This window comes from Argiope bruennichi, chromosome 2 (assembly GCF_947563725.1).
Source record: "Argiope bruennichi chromosome 2, qqArgBrue1.1, whole genome shotgun sequence".
Lineage (NCBI taxonomy): Eukaryota > Metazoa > Arthropoda > Arachnida > Araneae > Araneidae > Argiope > Argiope bruennichi.
The window spans coordinates 77,288,469-77,309,374 of NC_079152.1; the positions used below are offsets into that span (position 1 = coordinate 77,288,469).

A 20,906-nucleotide genomic window follows, 5' to 3' on the forward strand; every position below is an offset into this window, starting at 1 on the left:
TCTTTTTTTAAATATTTTTAAACAACAAATTGATGTAGATGTTTGTCAAAATTGCGTTAATTTATTAATCTCATCACACATTATCTCTGTTATGGTATACATGAACACAAATTATAAATTCAATTGAAACAAGTAATGTTATAATGTCATAAGAAATGTAAGCTCTTGGGATAATACATCTTCTAATTTCACGCTTTACCACCTAGTAATGTAACTTCATATTTTAATTCCCCTTGAAAACTAATCCTCAAGTGCACTTATTTATAATTTTTCCTTAGCTAGAAAAAAAATTATGTAATTAAATATTTAATGAAACAAGAAAACGATGCATTGCCGATTGATCCAATTGATCCATCTATTGAAAACGATCCAAAATTCTATTGCCATAATGGAATGTTGAAAATTATGTTGAGTATTAATTTAGTTTAGCTATATTAACATCCCGTTTTAAAGCAACACCAGGGGTATTTTGGAACGGACCTTTAATTGCGGTCAGATGACGAGGACGACACTTGAGCTGGTATACACCTCTCCAAACTTCCGCGCCCCATCACTTACATGTCGGTACTTTGGTGGAATCGGGTCTTGAACCTGAAAACCTTCGGTTATGGTATAAAAATTATTTTGTGCTATACTATTTTCCGACAACCACACGCACGCACACGCACACGCACACACACAGCACATACACACACACACACACACGCACATGCACACACACACACACACACACACACTAATAACGTTTTGACCTCGAATAGCTCTTAAGTATACCTGAAATATAACTCTTTCATACAGTAATGGAATTAATAAGCCGTTATGAATTTAAGTATTTAAAAGATGTCATTTATGTATTACTTTTCCGTTATTATCTTTTAAAGAACACCATAAAACGTAATGTAATTTAAAAAATCTTACTGCTTCTAAAAATATACATATATAAATAGATTTACATATATAATTAATGCTGTAATAAATATTTTTAAAGGATTTACCATATCAAAAATTATTCAAAATTTATAAAAATGAATAATTCTTTTACTTTATGCCTTTATAATTAGGAATCCTTTATATTTATGTCAATAAAGCATATGTTTTACTTAACATATTAAATTAAAAATTAATCCTATTAAAATATACATCTTATATGTTCGTAATTCACATAAGTGTAAATAATGAGTTTCAAGACTACTTACACAGTTTTTAAGGGTTGACAGATCTTGAGAAGAAAATCACAATTCATCAGAAATATTTGACCAGAAGCTGAATTTTTTGGAGTTATTAGATGCATCTTGAAACTTTGTTTAATTTTTATCAGAATTGAAATCTCGTTTTGAAGATAAACGAGTCTATATTGGTATGACTAAAATGGGGGATTTTTGTCATTATTTTGAGCCGATGACAAATACTGTATTCCGAAGTCAGAGACCCATTCTCTAAACTTCCGTTATCTATGAGGGGAAACAGATTTAATAGGCTTTAGCTCTTAAACATGAAAATCATCCATTGTATTGGATCTGTGTAATGATTAAATTCTTTTGAAACTTGTTCAAATTTTTAATGTGTAAATAAAGTGTACGGAAATCGTATTTTCGAACAAAGATTTAATTTCCTTATAATTTTTTCCCCTAAGAGATCATTATTAAACTGCTTTCGTGTTATGTAATTTTTCGATCAATGAGGAAAATGGTTTTCTCATTGATACATGTGTAAACCATACACATGAACGAGAACACTGCTATTGTTTGCAATCGCTTTAAAACTCTCTGCAATTTTTTCTTTGTGTAGCTTCGGAAAATATGCATATTTTGTTCTGGAACATGAAGAATGTGTATCCTGCAACGTGGTTGTTACTTCTTTTCATTTCTTGGGGAGACAGCAGTAATTTGAGACCAGAAGCCATGCATAACTGCTATTTCAAACTCTTATGCCAATTAAGTAAAGTTCATTTAATTATGCCAATTTTTTTAAAAATGCGAATTTTTTCCAATTATTTTGCTACAAAAATGATATTTTTAGCATTTTGCAATATGCACTTCTTTCTTTAAACAAAGGCAACTTTAAGAATACGGATTGAGCATTCATAAATCGTATTGTTTTAAATCGCAAGACACACTTCTAAGGTTTTATAATAGGAGGCTGTGTAATATAATTTGATATGAGTTGCATAGGATAGAATCGTGGGATTTTAGTGGCTCAAGACCCATATTTGACTATACTGCGTCAATCGGATGGTTTAAATATAAAAAGAAATTTTATGTAAAATTCTGTAAAATCAGAAGCTGATTAATAAAATTGCAAAGCCATGTCTCCTAACATTGTAAACAAGGTGCTAAAAATGACAACGAATTCAAACGTTAAATAAAATAATAAAATACCAATTGCTTTTAGAAACTAAAAGAGTTTTTGTGGGGATGTTCGCCTACGAGCAGTTGTGTGTCCAATGCTGACGAATTAAAAATATTAAAGGATGATGATTAAAATCAGGACATTCCATTAAAAGATGAAGAACCGTTAAAATCACTTAGCATCGCGAGCAAACAGTAGCTTGATTACCAAATAAAAGGTGTTTATGAGTAAAACGAGTGTGATCAATGCAGAGTCTAGAAAATTTTGATATGAGTAGCACTGGTCTCTAAATATTGTTTTACAACTAATAAATGAGTTAAAGAACAGTGTATTGTGGCTTTGAGTTATGGAACATAGGATAATTCCCTATTGGCCGATTAAGGATTTTCTTTCTTTTTTTACGGTACAGAAATGGCAATTTTGTAGACAGGTAAGCAGATCATAGATAATAACAATTCTACATAATTTATTTTGTGATAAATTGTTATATTTATTTAAACATGGAACATCATCAATACTTTGTCTAATTCCCCCGAGAAATTTTTCCAATATATTTTTAAAATATTTTTTCTGGAATATTTGTTGTGGGATTATTATGTGTGTGTTTGCTCTTGTAGTATTTACTCAAAGTAGAATTTCGAAGCTTTACGTATTATAAAATTTTATTCCTATTAATAAATTGATTTGTTCGAAGATTACTTATTAAGATTATATAGATTACTTATTTTGATAAGACAGATATTATCAAAATATGAAACACTTTTTTAAAAAAAAAGATGTTGTTCAGTTTCGGAATAGAAACAATGGTCCTTATTATAAACGTAAGAATTATATAATTATATTATAAACGTAACGTATCAAATGTTATTAATCTGCATAAATGTATTGAAGTTAAGCAACTTTTGTATATCCGTATCTTTTAACTGAAATTTTGGAAAAAAAAATAGTTTACATCACATCCTTTGTATTAAAATTAATACAAAGAATGTCCTTAATTTTGTTTTCTATAAAAGAATATATATATATATATATATATATATATCATCTTTGAGTCCATGAATGATTGTAATTGGCCTTCAAGTAGCTAAACATAACCATTTTCAGTCAATGATTGGCTCAGTTGAACCAAAGGATCGTGTAAAAACAGTCCACAGCTTTAAGGAATAACCACCAACTTACTGCCTAGTAGACATCTGGGATCTATGGCTTCGTGTGGTTTGTGACACACATTCGAACCCTACCATCAGCTATTACGAAAGGAAATTCTGACTAATCTGACCAAACCACCGTTCTCCAGTCATTTAGATTCCAAATGATATGGCCACGTACCCAGGAGAAACTGTGCAAGTGATGTCGTGCTGTTAGTAAAAGTACTAGATTTGGATTGCCATAATTGTGCAAGTGATGTCCCACTTTGATTCTTACGGTTATTTCTTCCAGTGTTTCTTGCCTGTTAACACTGACAAATCTACTCACACATTCCTAGCATCGATCACTAAGTGAAGGATACCACTCTGTTGTCTATGGTGGGAGGCTATGCCTGAAATTAAGTATTCTCGTCACACTCTTGATACGGTGGATTTCTCAGTGTATATGGACTAATAACAACTTTTTGAAATTACAAAATAATTGAAGTATAACCTTACCAGCTGATGGCGTAACTTTGAATTTATGGGATGAAGTATAAGAAGATATTTCTGCTTTATTGAAGACCGTTTGGATTCGGATTTGGTAGTCATACCTACGTTTCATCATCATTAATATTTGGTTAAGTCCATTCCTTACCTTCATTAAGCTACTAGAGGAGAATTTGAGGTTAGACCCATCCGAATCTTTTTGTGTTCCTTTTCATGTTCCAGTAATGTATAGTCACATCATAAGTATTACTTTGACATTTGAAGGCACCATCTTGAATTCTTTTTTATTCAAGGATTAAGAGGGATACTGATGAACACTTTTGGAAATTAAAATGGTTATACATTATCTTATGTGCTACATCCTATTTGAGATAAACGTTATGTGTGGATGCTCGTCGATCAACTCTGATTACTAAACTGTTGATTTTGTCTCAGTCAAAATGGAACCTCTGTTTCGTTCTTTGCCGCAAATTTTGAAACCATCATTAGAAAATATCTCGATATGGTTCTGTACAGTATTACATAATAAACACGTATCTCCATAGAATGAAAATATTTCTTTCTTAATATTTGCTTACATTATATTCTTTTACCCAGAAGATTAAATACCTGCAATGTTCTCCTCTGTCGTACAGTTGTTGCTCACCATTGCAATTTTGAAATTACTGTAAGCATGTATTTGATTGCTTTAAAATCAATATGAAATGAACATAATAATACTAGTTATTGATACCAAATATAAATCTTGTTTGAATACTTCATATTTAACCAAGTAACTGTTTTTAATGAGTATATATATATATATATATATATATATATATATATATATATATATCTTACCAGTTAACAATTTAAACCTCTTCGGGAAATGCATATCTAAATTGTCATAAACATATATATATATATATATATATATATATATATGTTTATGACAATTTAGATATGCATTTCCGGAAGAGGTTGAAATTGTTAACTGGTTAAGATATATCATATCAATGGCTTTCACATGTTATTCAAATAATTAGGTGAACAATAAAACTTATTTTACTATTTTTGTTTAGATAATATTGAAGAATTCCAAAGACTAGGGGAGGAGATTGGAGACGAGGTAATACCTTTTTTTTTCTTGAATTTTTCCAAAATTCAATTGTTTCTCGATTATAACTCCTTCTTAACGGATGATAGTCATTTCAGCTCAAAAATGAACGGAAATGCATCTGAACTTCAATAGAATAACACATGTTTTTAGACACATAAGATGTTTGTCTAGCATGGAATTTTATTGTAAATGAAATTCCAAGAACTTCATTATATAAACTTTTTATTTAGTCTGTCGCTTTGTTAAAGAATACATATAAAATTCAGATATTGCATATATTTAAAACATTTATAGGTCAAAGATTAGAAATGTAACAATTTATACGATATTATTAGAAAAATAACCTATAGTTTTTATTAATAAATACAAAATTTCCAAGAAAAAATGGGCGTATTTTAATCTTAAAAAAATAGCTAGGAACACCGGACTTTTCTTTGTCATATGTTATTAATACGACTTCTAAAGTTTTACTTCAAATATTTTAATTCGTGATAGATGATTGTATGATAAAATTTCTAAACAAGCCAACCGATTCCTACATTTGTAGCAAAGTTTTCCAGCTGTTATTTCATCTACAACTCCGGAAATATTTTAGAATGTACGTTATCATGTCAAATACTATTTACTTTTTTCAGCCACGTTACCTCACATTAAAATTCATTAACTACAATGCTTTGCAGTTCTATTGTATTAAAAAAATTTTCAAAAATTGTTGATACAGCTTCTAATTTTCTGTGTACTTAATTTTGAAATATATCCCATGGTTGTTGAATACTCTACATTTTCTAGATAACTTATTAATAGCTGGAAAAAATAATAAAAGTTCTTTATGTCTCTTCTTCTTTTCTAAAATCTCCCAATATGTATATATCAGGACCCCATCTATTCCTTAAATGATCAGATAGAAAGTTTTGCTTTCATCAAATTGCTCTGCCGGTCATAAAGAACTTTGCAACCTTAAAAATTGCATTTCTCACAATATAATTCCTGCTATAATACCGAAACTCAGAATATATTTAAAAGTTTAAAAACATAAACAACGAGAAATTACGTACAATGATGTAAGATAAACGTTGAAATTCATATCTTAATAAGTATAAAAATAATCCATAAATATATAGTCCTATATAAGGATTTTGTCATTTTGCTGTGGTAATTGGATATTTTCCTGCCAAATTTAAAAATATGTTAAAGATAAAAATAATTTTCCTCCAATAATATTTCATTATTTCATAATATTTGATAAATAGTTTTATGTATAGCAAATAAAATCAAAATATTTTAATTAATGAGAGGTATGTTAACATTTATCTGAGCATTGACTCAATCATTCTGATTTGACTTGTAATGAATGAACTATTTAATTAGAAGTAGTGACTTTTTAATTATTTATGCATGTAATTTTCAACGTCAATTATTTTCTGCAACAATTGAATCAACAATAAAATCACTAATAATATTTGAAACATCAAGAAATATAATATATATAATTTTAATTTTACCAAATAATGGAATTGAGAGAATAATAACCCAAACCCATGAGAAGTGCGATGCTATATATTTTAGAAAAATATATGTAAAATAAATTAGCAGTACCTCTAGGAAATTTTCAAGTCCTGATTAAACAGTAAAAAATTCAAAGTAACTAATTTCATAGCTTAACCTGTTAACCGAGTAATTCACTTATATTCATTTCGTTTTGCATTGAAATATTTCGTTATATCCAGTTAATAGTTAATAATTATTCTAAATATGTATGAAATTAAAATATTTTAATTATTATTTAAAGTATGAAAATTAAAAAACTCAGTTAATTTATCTTATGAAGTTTATATAAGCATCATTTAGCAATATTAATTTACTGAATAGAAAAATAGCAGTTTACTTTTATAATAAAGATAATCAGTAGTTTCTTTTATCTCAGAGAGAGGGGAGATTAAGAAGGGGAATGATCACAATTTATTAAGAACTTTAATACATATATATATACTGGATGGTTATAATTAAAGTTCAACTTTGAAAGCGTCATAAAAAGAAAACTACAGGACCAAATGTTTTTTTTTTTTTAACTTGGCAATAGTTTAAAGGAGTTCATGGAAATTTAATTTCTGTGTAAAAGTGTTCACAAACTCACCACCAGAGGGGGGAATGGCGTTGTATGCAATATTGCTAAGCAAAATAGGATATGAAGACACTGGTTTAAAGTGTTTTGAATCATTTCTGAAACGTGTTACAAAGCATGTTCAATATGTGTTATATCAAAAGCACTGTTTATGGTGATAATCTGAACAATCTGGCGGAACTGAAAGATGCGATACACCGACATGTGGGCAACACTCCTTCTAATATGCTAAGAGCTACTGTTGAGAATGCAGCAATGCGATTTAACTTGCTTTCAGAAAATGGTGGAGGCCACATTGAACATGCTTTGTAACATGTTCCATAAACGATTAAACACATTTTAACCTGATATCTTCATGTCCTATTTTGCTTAGCAATATTATATACAGCGTCATTTCACCCCTGGTGGCGAGTTTTTGAACTTTTTTTTAACAGAAAAGAAATTCTTATGAATTTCTTTAAACTATTGCCAAATTTGATAACATTTGGTCCAGTAGTTTTCCTTTTATGACCTATTCAAAGTGGAACTTTAATTATAATCATCCGGTATATATAAGAAAGAGTGTCTTTCCATGCTATCCATTCTCAAAATTTCTAATTCATAGTTTTGTAAGTCATGCACCTTGTCGTTCAGTTCCAACTGGTCTCCCAGGATATTTCTGCTTTCCATACACTAGCAACGCATATTCAACATATTTTTAATATCGCTTCTGTTGTAAATGCTGGTGTTCTCGTCATCCAAAGGACATAAACTATGACAATTAAAATATTTTATTTATTTCCTTGTCTTATAGTTTAATTTTTTAATCCTACTTTTTTTACCATTAGTATATTTTTCAAACATATCATAAGCCTTCTTTTGCTTTTTTAAAGATTTTTTAAAATTAATTCTCAATATTTTCTTTCTTGTTTTTTTTTATTTTTTAAATTATTTTTTAAGTAGTAGTAGCTCAGTACATATGAATTGAATACCGACGTTTACAAACTGTGTCAATTTTGTAATGCGGAATAAATGGATACTTATTTGAGAAAATGGATACCCATGATACTGGAAATGGATATTACTCGTAGTCAGTTTTTTTAAGTTCTAGCCTTCAAATGAGTTTTGGATTCAGAAAACTGAGTATTCTTCAATATCATTCTTATACTATTTAAAAATAATTGAATTGCAATGAAATATTTGGTCAAATCCTGGAAGAGAAGAGCATTTTAGCTTAAATAGATTTAACTCCTTCCATGAAAAAGCTGAATATTTTAAGAAATAGCTATTTTTATTAAAAATAACGGGCATGTTTTGTGCATTAATTAGGTCATATAATAAGTATATATAATATATTTCATGTATATTTGAAAGATGAAAGAAAAAGGCTGGGGATGGATTAAAACAGTTACCGGCGTGGAAGGTCCAGAGAATACTATAGAAAACTGGGATAGATACCGAAGTATTGTCTGCGAATTTTCAGAAGAAGAAAACGTAAGATTATTAATTTTCTTCATATATATCATAATTTTTAAAAATACATGAATCATTTTTACTTATTGTTAGAATTTCAATCCATTTTTCTGTTTTTATTATATTTATATTTGGAACATTTGTATTAATAATAACCAGCTGGAGTGATCTAATAAAACTTTAACGCATACAATCTAATAAATCTGTCATGCCAGAGAACGCCTTACATGGCATTGGCGTACAATAGTTACGAAATATTTACTTTTGGCGTGACTTTAGCACTTTTACAGAATCTATCATGTTACCCTTGGTGAATTTTGTGGTAATTAATCTCTGGAATCCGATTAAAAGTATATGAAAATAAAATTTGTGTTACAGATATGTTTTTCACAACCGACTGTAAACCAAAATTTGACACAAAACTGTACTTGTAGTCACAAAATCCAGCACCAAATTAGATATATTTAATTCACTGCGTTTTTGAATTATCGCGTTTATATGCCTCTGAAAATACTGACCGACAGATAATCAACACCTTGATGGATTTGGCTCAAAATTTGAGTGTCTACAGAATAGATGTGAAATCTGTGTACCGAATTTTATCTATCTAGCTCTTTTTGTTTTGTAAATATCCTGTTCACTTATATTCGAATATCCGAACAGACGAATTTCCTGTGAAAAGATTTCACTCAAAATTTGACAAAGATCTGCAAATTTGGTGTAAAAATTGTATACCAAAGTTCAACCATCTATTTTTAAGTTATCTTTGTCACGCATAGAAAAACGGTCAGACAGACGAGCATTTTTTAAAAATGTGTTTTTTGAACTCAGAGTGGTCTAAAACGTAGAGATTCTTCAAAATCTAGAGTTCGAATTTTTTGACCGTACTTTCTCTATTCTGTGTAAACAAGAAAGTAAAAATTGCACAAGGATTTTTAGAGAAGATTAGATTTTCATAGTAATCACAAAACGGTTATTAATTTTGCATTAAACAAGTCAGGTTAAATATAGTTTAACACTATATAAGATGCCACTATTAACTGGTAACCTTTCTGAGAGCCTCGCGAGAAAATCAATAACCAATTAAAGAAGAATGGATAAAAGGAAATGTAGAGAGGGATTCGACAGAGAGATGTAAACCAATTGAAATCTTATTTTCCATATTTTTAATTGTTTGAAAAAAATTGCCATTTCTCTTTAGATTTGAGTGTATGCGTAGTGTATATGCATTAGATATTGGTATATGCATTAGATATTTGTATATGCATTGAGTATAAGCATTAGATATTTGTATATGCATTGAGTATAAGCATTAGATATTTGTATATACATTACATATATAAATTATCAGTCAGTCCCAATCTAAAATATCTGTATATTATTTATACCAGTTTAAATCTTATTTTTCATATCTTTAGCTATTAGAAAAAATTGCCATTTCTCTTTAGATTTGAATATAAGTGCCAAAAACGAAGATTTTATTCAAAAATTTCGTAATTAACGCTGAAGAGGTGTTAAAAAATTTACTAAATTATGATTTTTAGCACATTTTTTAACTGTAATCTGAGCTTGTAATCAATATTATTTTTCTGATTATCAGGTACAAATTTGTCATAAAATGTATAGCAAATTTTGAAATCTGAATAATGTATTCGGCTTGATTTTTATGTGTGCATTACATATATAAATTATTAGTCGGTTCGAATCTAAAATATCAAGAATTCAGGAAGTATCAAATGTTACTTTATTTTTATACAATTAACAACTAAATTAATATAAGTAAATGGAGAAAAATAGGAGGTTTAAAATTTGGCTAAACATTCTAAATAATTTTGACAATTCCCTCACTATAAACAAATTCAGATTTGGTTTTAATATCAACAAATTTTATAGCACAAAATTTCCTCAGATTTTCTTTACTTTTATTTGCTATTAATAGCTCTTTAATTTATAATAAGTAATAGGAATGCTGTCTATAAACATCTTGTTTTTTAGATTATATGATAATAACATTGATTAATTCGACATTAATTAATTATAAATCTGTGAAAAAATCCGATAGAAAATATTATGTGACAATTGAAGCAAAGTTTGATACAAAAAAATGAAAAGGAACAAATTTAAATTATTGTAGTTATACTTATGAAATTTGTATTATAATAATTTTTTTTTTTCAGATAATAGTATGACATTTTTTTCTAATGAACTTATGTATTTATTTCAGAGAAAACAATTTAATGAATTTTTCCAATTGGGTTTCGAATACTGGTTGGTAAGTCATTTACATTATTCCGTAAGTTATTTATGAAAGTTTATCTATTGCCCTAAATTTGTTTTATTCTAGAAATTGAGCTACTAGTATTTATTCATTTTAAGATAAATACTAGTAGCTCAAGATTTCATCAGTTATTTATGAAAATTTTTCTATTGCCCTGAATTTTGTTTTATTCTAGAAACTGAGCTACTAATATCTATTTATTTTAAGATAAGCTTATAGATCTTTAGTATTTTCTTCTCATGTCTCCTAATCCAATAATTAAAAATCTTTTTCCAACTGTTCTCTTTAAAATTAATGGTAGAAGGATTATAAATTACTCCATATTGATATTAAATAGTTATGATGGTTTAGATGTGATTTTCCATGAAAATGTATTAATTTTTATTAAAAAACTATCTGGTATTCCAAAGTGCACCAATGTGAACTATGAATATCGTTTTAATTCAGAATGGTTAATTAATAAATGAATTCGAAAAATTGGTTGTATTAATTAATAATCTTTCCAAAACATGATTCTACATTTATATAAATTACAGGACAATATCGCATTTCATACGATCGCTTCAACTTTAACAAGATGAAAAGGTCTACAAAATTCGTTCCGAATAATTTCCTTTATTAACTCTAAATACTTATTTATAGATCCGTTATCTCAGCATTTTCATTTATTAGGTGCTGACAGATTAGGTTAACTGCAAAATGGAAATAATTATTCGCCTATATAAGTGTTATTGGCTTGAAAAAAATTTTGCTGATTCGATTATGTGGTGTATAGAGTTTAAAATGGATTGAATTTACTTGATTGATATGAATATTAAAATGAAAATTGATACTTGCGTTGACACAGCTTCGTATTTCGGAATTCTACGCTTGAACAGCTATGTTCTTAGAGTATTTGAGACATCAGATTGTCCAATTTTTATAGATTCACATTTTATATATGCAATTTCTTTTGTTATATTAATATTTATGAATGAAATGGAAACGCTTAATTTTTTTGTTCCTTATAAAATTCTAAACTACTGAAAATAAATTTTTTTTAAAATTATTCTTATACATACTCTAATGCAAGGATGAGAAAATTTTAAATTAAATTTAAATAATAATAATTTAATACTTAATTTCTTAATAAATAAAACCATGTTTAAGTTGAGCATACTTAGCACTGTACAAACAAGCAATGCAATTGTGGCGAAGATTTGTTGATTAAAATGAATTTAAAATAGTCAGAACGTGGAAAAGTGGGATACTTAAATTAGAAGCTTATATTTTATAGTATTATTACAAGAACTCCATATTTGAAAAAATTGTTTCTTTATTTTAAAATTTTGAGGTTTCCTGTTACACTTTCGGACATTTAACGGTCAACAGAACGTTATATGTCCTATTATATTTTTATATGCTCTGTTCAAACCGGCTGCTTTCCGATTCCATGTTGTAAACACGTATTCACGTTACTATTCACAACAATGATTAAAATTATAATAATAATTTAATAAACATGTTCAGAAAGGCTAAAATTAACGATATTTACTTAAACCAGAACACGCTTAAAATGCAATATTATGCACAGTCAGTTGCTGACTTGTTAAATTTAATCTTTTTCATAAAATTTTGTTATTTTTATATTTTGATGAATATTTCACGGCAATTAATTAAATAGTTAATTTTTCATAATAATAAGCATGAAAATAATTTCATCCGAAGTAGCATTGGATATATCAGTTAATACTTTCACAATAATATGGTGATATTTTCATCATTGAAGAACACTTACTCTATTAACATTTATAACATTTACCTTGCTTTCTTTAATATAGAAGTTTGTGAATAGTGAATCAGTTATTAGAAGGGTTGAGGTAAAACTTTGAATGCATAATTATCTTTCCCCAATTTGCAAAAATGAGATGTGGTTAATAAGATACCCTCATATTTTCTTCTTCTAATATTAAAATGTTTGGAAATCTTTGGTGTAATATAATATACCTTATTGGTGATTTTAAATGGTTTTAAATAGTTTATGAAATTATTTTTTAAATGGGCACAAATTTATATTTTCCCTTCTTCACTTGCTTATCTGTTATTGAATTTGGAATATTCGCGATATTTAAAGGTGGCGTTATGTAAAATGCTCATAGTCATTGGAATTCTAATTTTTCGATAATTAATGATAAATTCATTCTCATACATGTATAAATTACGAAACTTATTACAGATTTGTTTATTCTGATTAATAAAGTCCCTTTTTTTCATCGTTTAGGAAGTTTGTGTTAACGCTTTTTCAGAGAGGTGCAAAAAGGCAGGGAAAGCGTCAGTAAGCAAAACATTTTTTCATGTCGAAATGTGCAGGTAGTTCATAAAAATTCTTATTTTTCAAGACCCGATTGAGTAATAATTTATAAAATTTATTTTATTTTTATTATATTGCAATATCATGGACATAAATGTACAGTTTTTGAAATCACGTTGAAATAACACTGAGATTTAGTCAATTATTTTTAATATATAAAATATTTAAGTCAAACTTCAGCGTTTTCTTCAGTAACTTCTGAAAGGATCATTACATACCTTATTTATTTTAATCTTTACTAATATTTTAACTATCGGAATATTAAAGTCTTTACACGTTGCAGTTTTTTAATTTCTTCCTAAGTATAGGAAACTGAAAAAACAAACAAACAACAGCAACAACGGAGAAGCAAAGTTCAGAAGAGAGAAGTATCACAGATTATTTCTCGGAAACAAATAGATCAATAACATGGTATTAATGATTGAATAATTATAAGAGAGGGGGATGAAATAGATATCGTAGATGAAAAGAGTTAGCATGAATCACTTCGAATATTCAGTGGTTATCTTGTTCCTACATGATTTCAATTGGCAAGTACATATACATGCTGCTAGCTTGAGGACATTACTACATTTGTTACTACATGAGTTTGGAGATACCAGTTTTGAACAATAACATTTTCACATGATTAAAACAACAAACCATATTAGAAAGTGTATGCTGCTAGCTTGAGGACATTTCTACATATGTTACCACATGAGTTTGGAGATACCATCTATGAGCAATAACATTTTCTCATGATTAAAACAACAAAGCATATTGGCAAGTGTATGCTGCTAGTTTGAAGACATTTCTAAATTTGTTACCACATGAATTTGGAGATACCATCTTTGAGCAATGACATTTCTCATGATTAAAACAACAAAGCATATTGGCAAGTGTATGCTGCTAGTTTGAAAACATTTCTAAATTTGTTACCACATGAGTTTGGAGACACCATCTTTGAGCAATAACATTTTCTCTTGATTAAAACAACAAAGCATATTGGCAAGTGTATGCTGCTAGTTTGAAGACATTTCTAAATTTGTTACCACACGAGTTTGGAGATATCATATTTGAGCAATAAAATTTTATCCTGATTAAAGCAGGCCGGGATAGCGTGGTTGGTAGGGCATTGGATTCGCGTCCCTTGAGTTGCGAGTACGAACCCTCCACGCGTGTGTGGTGGCTGACGCGCGTGTAAATCTGTCGTGGTCAAAAAGTCCTCCATGTCGAGAGTAATACCAATGTGGGTGTTGGATCAGGGGTGATCGTTCTCTGGTTCAGGTCTAAATTATGATCTGTGAATGAAATACATGAATGAACTCCGCCCCTTAAAAAGTCTTGTGACGTGTGTGTAGCTAAGTCGTTCTTTTGGGCCTTGATGGCGCTACTGAAAAAAACAAGAGACATACCCTTGGCTTAACACCACGAATGACTTCTTAAAGTCAGTGGGCGTGTCTGAACAAGAGCCATTAGAAACAACAACATGATTAAAGCAGCAAATAAAAAAAAGCGGACTGCAAGTGATCGTTTTTTTTACGAAATTCATCGCTTCATTTTATTTTTAGAAGAAATATCAAATGATTATAAGTGTCTTTTAAAGTCATAAAAATATAAAAACATTTTTTGTGACATCTCTCTTTTATAATGACAGTTCGTTAAAGGGTAAATAAGATTAACAATAAATTTCTAGAAGAAAAAGATATTTTATTCTTAAATTTATAAGACACTTTCTTGAGAAGTCAACAGGTGATAAGAATATCAGCAAATTGATTTTTTTCTATCTACTTGAAAATGGCCACAGCATTATAATTATTGAAATAAAAGAAAAATAAATTGTTTAGAGAAGATCATAAAATATCAGATTTTTTTAAAAAAGAGGAGATAGGTTGGCGAAATTTTTGCTTTGTGTCTGTTTAATTATTTCGAATAGAAAATAGATGTAATCTGGATTTGGTCATTATTTATTTTTCTAGCACAACAAGAAAAATGGCTAAGTAATTCTTGGCAAAGCATATGTTGATATATATAAATGTACATATATAAATAATTTAGTGAATATATTAATATCATTATTTATATATGAATAACTGTTATGGAAATTATTATACATAAACAACTTGATGAAATTTAATCAATATTTATTTAATCAAGTTCTTCTTCCAGGAAATGGTTGCTGAAATGTTCTTGAGACATTTTGCTAATGGTGATTGTGAGGAGATAGACGAAACTGACAGTAAAAAGAACAAAAAAATAGTATACGGATAAAGATTGGACATATTTTTTTTTGAATTATTACGTTAAGTTGAAGTATCATTAAAAATATTTAAAAAGTAAACATCATTTGACTTTCTTGATTTGATCTTTTTTAATATATTATTGTTTTTAATACCGAAATTACACAAATGTCTTCCAAACTGTGATAAATGACAAGTAAAAGTAGAGTAGGAAATACAAATTTTTATCAGGTAAAATCAGTTAACATTGTAATTTTTTATATAGAATTTATTTAAATAATATTGATGGCATTCAAACTAAAAGTTTTGAGATGCCCTTAATAAAGTTAGATATGAAATAAAGGAAAAATTTGAATAAATTTGATTTGGAATGAATCATAAGCCAAAATCAACATGAATGAAACTTATTGTAACAGTACTTATTTTGACTTACTAAAACTACTTATTGTAACAGTTCATCCAAAATCAGTTTTACTAAATAAAAGTTATAAATTACAGATTAATTCAGAAGATGAGATATTTAGTGAATAGCTAAGTATTTTGATATGTGAAAAGAATTATTACATGTTAGTCTTTTGAGCCTATTCATTTTAAAGGCGAACTTTTGACTTTCAGCCATCCAGATGACAGACTCTTTTACCTTGATCTACAAAATCTGAGACAAACATATATTATAGAGCAGGATTGTAAAATTCAGAGTAATTGTGTTAAAAAATTAATTAAAATTTAAATTATCGAAACTTAAATGAAAGTTCTTTTTTCATACCTTTGGAAAATATTAATACATAAAAAGAAATGTTATTTCATTTTAAAATATATAAAAAATATTTTTAACAGTATCAGGATGTTTTCTGTTAAATGATTTTATAAATTTCTAAAATATTAAAAAAAAAGACATTTTTCACCAACATCTTGTTATTGCCAAGAAATTATTTATGAAATATTTAATTACACAATTTAAAATAAGAAAATGAAACTACATTTCAGAGAAAGACATCTCAGTAATTGCATTATGACACATCAAGTGGCAAATTCCTTTCGGTAAGTTCATGAAACTATAAACATAACAGAAGAATTTTATTAAAGTAGCGCGGTTTCAATATCTATTTGAATGTAATTTTCTATTTAATATTACTTTTTGAAAAAAATGAACATTTAGGTACTTGAGTTATATTAACGCCCTGTTTTAAAGCAACACTAACTACATTTCGGGAGGAACTTCAAAAATTTGAACCACTATTAGATGATGATACCTAAGCTGATTTATCCCAATCTAGATTTCTGTATTACATCGCACTGACATACGCCTGTCTAGATTTCAGTATTACATAGCAACCACAGAGAGCGATCGACACCGATGAGCTTAGTTTACATTAGACTCGTTTACATGTTGGTTTGTTAGTTAAGCGGGTTCGAGCCTAAAATCTACCCAGACGTCCAGATCTTACCACCGGACAGCACTAATCTAACCTAAAGTATGCATGAGAGATTCAACACACATATTTGATAGCGAAAGGCGAGGACTCCTTTAATAAAAACCCGAATTACTGAAAAACAGATATTTTACCATGAATTTTAAATTCATAATCTTTATATTATTTTTATGATTTAAGAAAATAACTTAAAATACTTACTATGTAATCAAACTAATCTAATTTATCATGGAAATAGTGTTATAAAAATGTTGGTTAATTAAAGTTTTGAAATATATGAGCGAAAAAACTTCGCACGGCAGTTTTATTTTTGTTAAATTGTGGTTTTTCGGAGAAAATATTTAAAACGTGAATCACATACTTATTACATACGAATATTTTTCAGTCTTCACATCCGTCAGCGCTATTTCGCAAAATTTTGAGGTAACAGTAGGTTATCCTCCTATGGTAAATGCAAGTACCACAAAAATTTGCGACATGGTACCATATGACATTGTCAACATGAGAGCAGATGGAAAAAGGCTCTAATACTTTGCAATAAAAATGTTTTTTGTGATAAAATCACGTTGTTTCAGAAAGATGAATACACATATAATTTAAAAAGCAAATCCCTTATCTAATATAAAATTTCATCCAAATCGTTAGAACTGTTTCCGAGATACACGAACAATTGCTCTTTTCACGATAAGCGAAATGTAATAGAATTGAAACGTAGAATCGAACATGAAAAAAAAATGCATGGGAGTCAGAAGTGTTGCTTCAAACGGGACGTTAATATAACTAAACCAAACCAAACCTAACCATTACTCCATCTCTGAAACGCTTTTGCAGGTCATTTGTAGCCACATGTCAATATTTAATTATAAAATATTTTTTGTGAGCAAGATTGTTTTTTAAGCAAGTTGTTGTGAGCAAGACACCTTTATAGATTTTATACAAAAAAGGAAAAACCTTATCTAAATATGAAATTTGATCCAAATCGCTAGAGCCGTTTCCGAAATACACTGTATATATATATATATATGTGTGTGTGTGTGTGTGTGTGTGAGACAAACTTACTGCATTACTACAAAATCATGCTAGAAAGTATAAATATAAGAAATAAAAATTTTCTCGCCCTTATATGCTAAATGAAAGTTTGAAGGCTGCAAATAGAATACTTAAGTGTAACTTTCCTTTAAGAAGAAATTGAATTATTTTGTAAATTTATATACTACAAGAAAATATGGTACCGTTTTCCCCAATGAAATAATCCACGAGAAAATAATTCATTATTAAAAAAAATAAATATTAAGAATTTTTTTTTCTGTTCAGAAGGATCATAGCTTTTTTTTTTTATATGCTTCTTTAAAATCTCGACCAACACTTTTTTCAACAAATGCTCCATTTATCTTGGAACAATATATTGTAAGTGAACACTATATTGATATATTTGTTTTGAATTTAGATATTAAAATATCAAATGAATAAAAACCGTAGTTAACCGGACTCCCAGATCACGGGGGACAGTACGCAGGCAATCTGTTTTTGTTCTCAAAGTTTATAAGCATAATTTTTGTTGTGTTAATCCTAAAATAATTTTTTGATTATTATATTGTTATCTTTTAAATACAACCTGTAGAATAATTATTCTTTTTATTATATGTAAAATTTATTCATTGACTATATATACTAATTATTTGCATGAATATATACCATAAGTATTCCTCTACTTATATATATATAATTGTTATTATATTTATTTAAATAACAATTTTTTTATAATTATATTTGCTTTCAAGTATCAATTATATATGAAGGATCAAAATATTTTCATGAATCAATTAATTAATTATTTAAAAAAACACTACAATATCTGAAATTGAAAATGTATAGAGTATATAAATGTTGTTGTTTCTTATGGCACTTGCCATGGACAAGCCCGCTGTTCAAAGACAGCCGATTTTAGCCTGAGGGGGAGCGCCTCTTGTTTCTATAGTAGCGCTTTCTAGGGCCAAGAGAACGACTTAGCTACACACACGTCACAACCCTTTTTACGGGGCGGACTTCATTCACACATATCATTTACACACAGATCGTAATTTAGACCTGAATCAGAGAACGATCACCCCTGATCCAGTACCCCCAGTGGTATTACTCTCGACATGGAGGACTTCGAACTCGCAACCTAAGGGACGCGAATCCGACGCTCTAACAACCAGGCTATCCCGGCCTCGAGTAGATGAACATTTTAATTGCGATGTTTTGCGATTTACGCTACCACACTTGTAGAACAAATATATTCTGAATACGTATCTTTATGTAACGAAATCCTTCGAGATCAAATTACAATTGTATAGAGATCTAAGCGATCGTTAAAGCAGAAAAAGTAAACTTACATTTAGTTATGAAGGAAATGCAACTCGTAATGCTTATATACTCGCTTATATACTCGTAAAAAAGTGGGGCATCATTTTTATGTCTATTTTTGAGAAACAAGCAACTATATTAGGAATAGTATATACTGTTAAAAAATGCAGAATTAAACCCAAAAAAGAATAAAAATCAATTTTATTGTCATTGAATTTTATTGAAATTACAATTAAATAAAAATGAATTTCTCTCTATTAATAGAGATATTAGTTTTAGCCCTAAAATTAATATTTCTTTCAAACAATAGAAAAACGTATTATTTCTTTGGCGCATACAAGAAAAGGCTTATTTTTTTTAACATAATATCGATTCAAGTTCAGGCAGAATTTATATACGCATTAAATGCGCTTAATGAATTGCTCTTAATGATTTGATTATTTTAGGGGAAAAGAATTAAATTTCTACCAAAAATTTTCTATATGATATTTTATCATTCATCATATAAAAAAATTTACTATAACATATAAAGTGTAACTTTTACAAGGCCGTTAAAGTATCATAAAAAATGCTGCCATTGAAGTCTTGAGTATATCTAAATCTTATATATTTAAACTTGGAAAGCATACTCTAATAGAAAATGACAAATGTGATATTGATATATCATTCAAAATTTATATTCCGGATGATTTTCTAAGATGAAACTATTTATGATACTTAAAAGGATGTTGCCTTACGAAATATTAGTTTATTCAGTTTATCATATGCAGACTATCCCTTACGAATATTAAGAACAGAACATTTTAATATGCATCATTACCTTTAAAATGGGAATTTTAGTTTTCATGTATGACTAACAGCTGAATAAAGTTGAGTGGCTTCCTTTTACCAGCGAGTGAATATTCAAATTTGATTGAAAGAAAACATTAAAATTTACATAATAATAGTTCATTCACCGATAAGTGAAAATCCTATTAAATTTTTATAAAAATTAGTATTTTATTGGGCATTTACTGCAATTTGCTTTTAACATTACGAGAAATTTAGTTGAGCTTTTCAAGTAGAAAAAAGTCCACACTGAACACTTGCGCTTATTATTTTTATAGATTTGCGGATAAAAAAACCATTATGCTAGTGGATGTGGAATATTAAAATTGATTGTTCTTGCTACTAAATGCAGTTAATAACTGATAAGATTGTTTTTAAAAATTTATAATTTAAAGAAAGCAATATTATGTTAAATATTGATCTACCTATAATTTAACTTGTATAATGATGTAATCAGTATTGCAAAAGTAAACATATAAAATATATAAATCCGCGAATGGCTTCAAAACGTGATATGCAAAAAATGGAAAATTTAAAAGAAATTTTGCAAGACATTTAAAGTAATTACTTATTTTAGTAAAGAAAAAGATTATTGAAAAAGAGAATTTCAAAAAGAAATATTTAATAAAACCCAAAACATGCAAAAAAAAAAAAAAAAAAATCAATAAGAAGAAAATATTTTTTACTACATTCTAAGATAAAAATCCGTCTCAATTAACTAATCTTTTGGAAAACAGTACAATTGAAAGCAGGAAATAAAGCATTAACAATACCTACTTGATTACTAATT

The 20,906-nt window shown here is 28.3% G+C and overlaps 2 protein-coding genes across 2 annotated transcripts in view; both read left to right on the forward strand.

Moving 5' to 3' along the window:
* Positions 1-20,906, forward strand: part of LOC129956580 (uncharacterized) — a 107,356-nt gene that overhangs the window by 66,197 nt on the left and 20,253 nt on the right. The window lies entirely within an intron of this gene.
* LOC129956594 (uncharacterized) lies at positions 1,801-15,607 on the forward strand. The gene is made up of 6 exons (XM_056068525.1): positions 1,801-1,938; positions 5,048-5,094; positions 8,561-8,680; positions 10,884-10,931; positions 13,198-13,251; positions 15,436-15,607. Exons 1-6 carry the CDS (start codon positions 1,821-1,823, stop codon positions 15,535-15,537), a joined length of 489 nt encoding a protein of 162 aa, XP_055924500.1. The 5' UTR covers positions 1,801-1,820; the 3' UTR covers positions 15,538-15,607.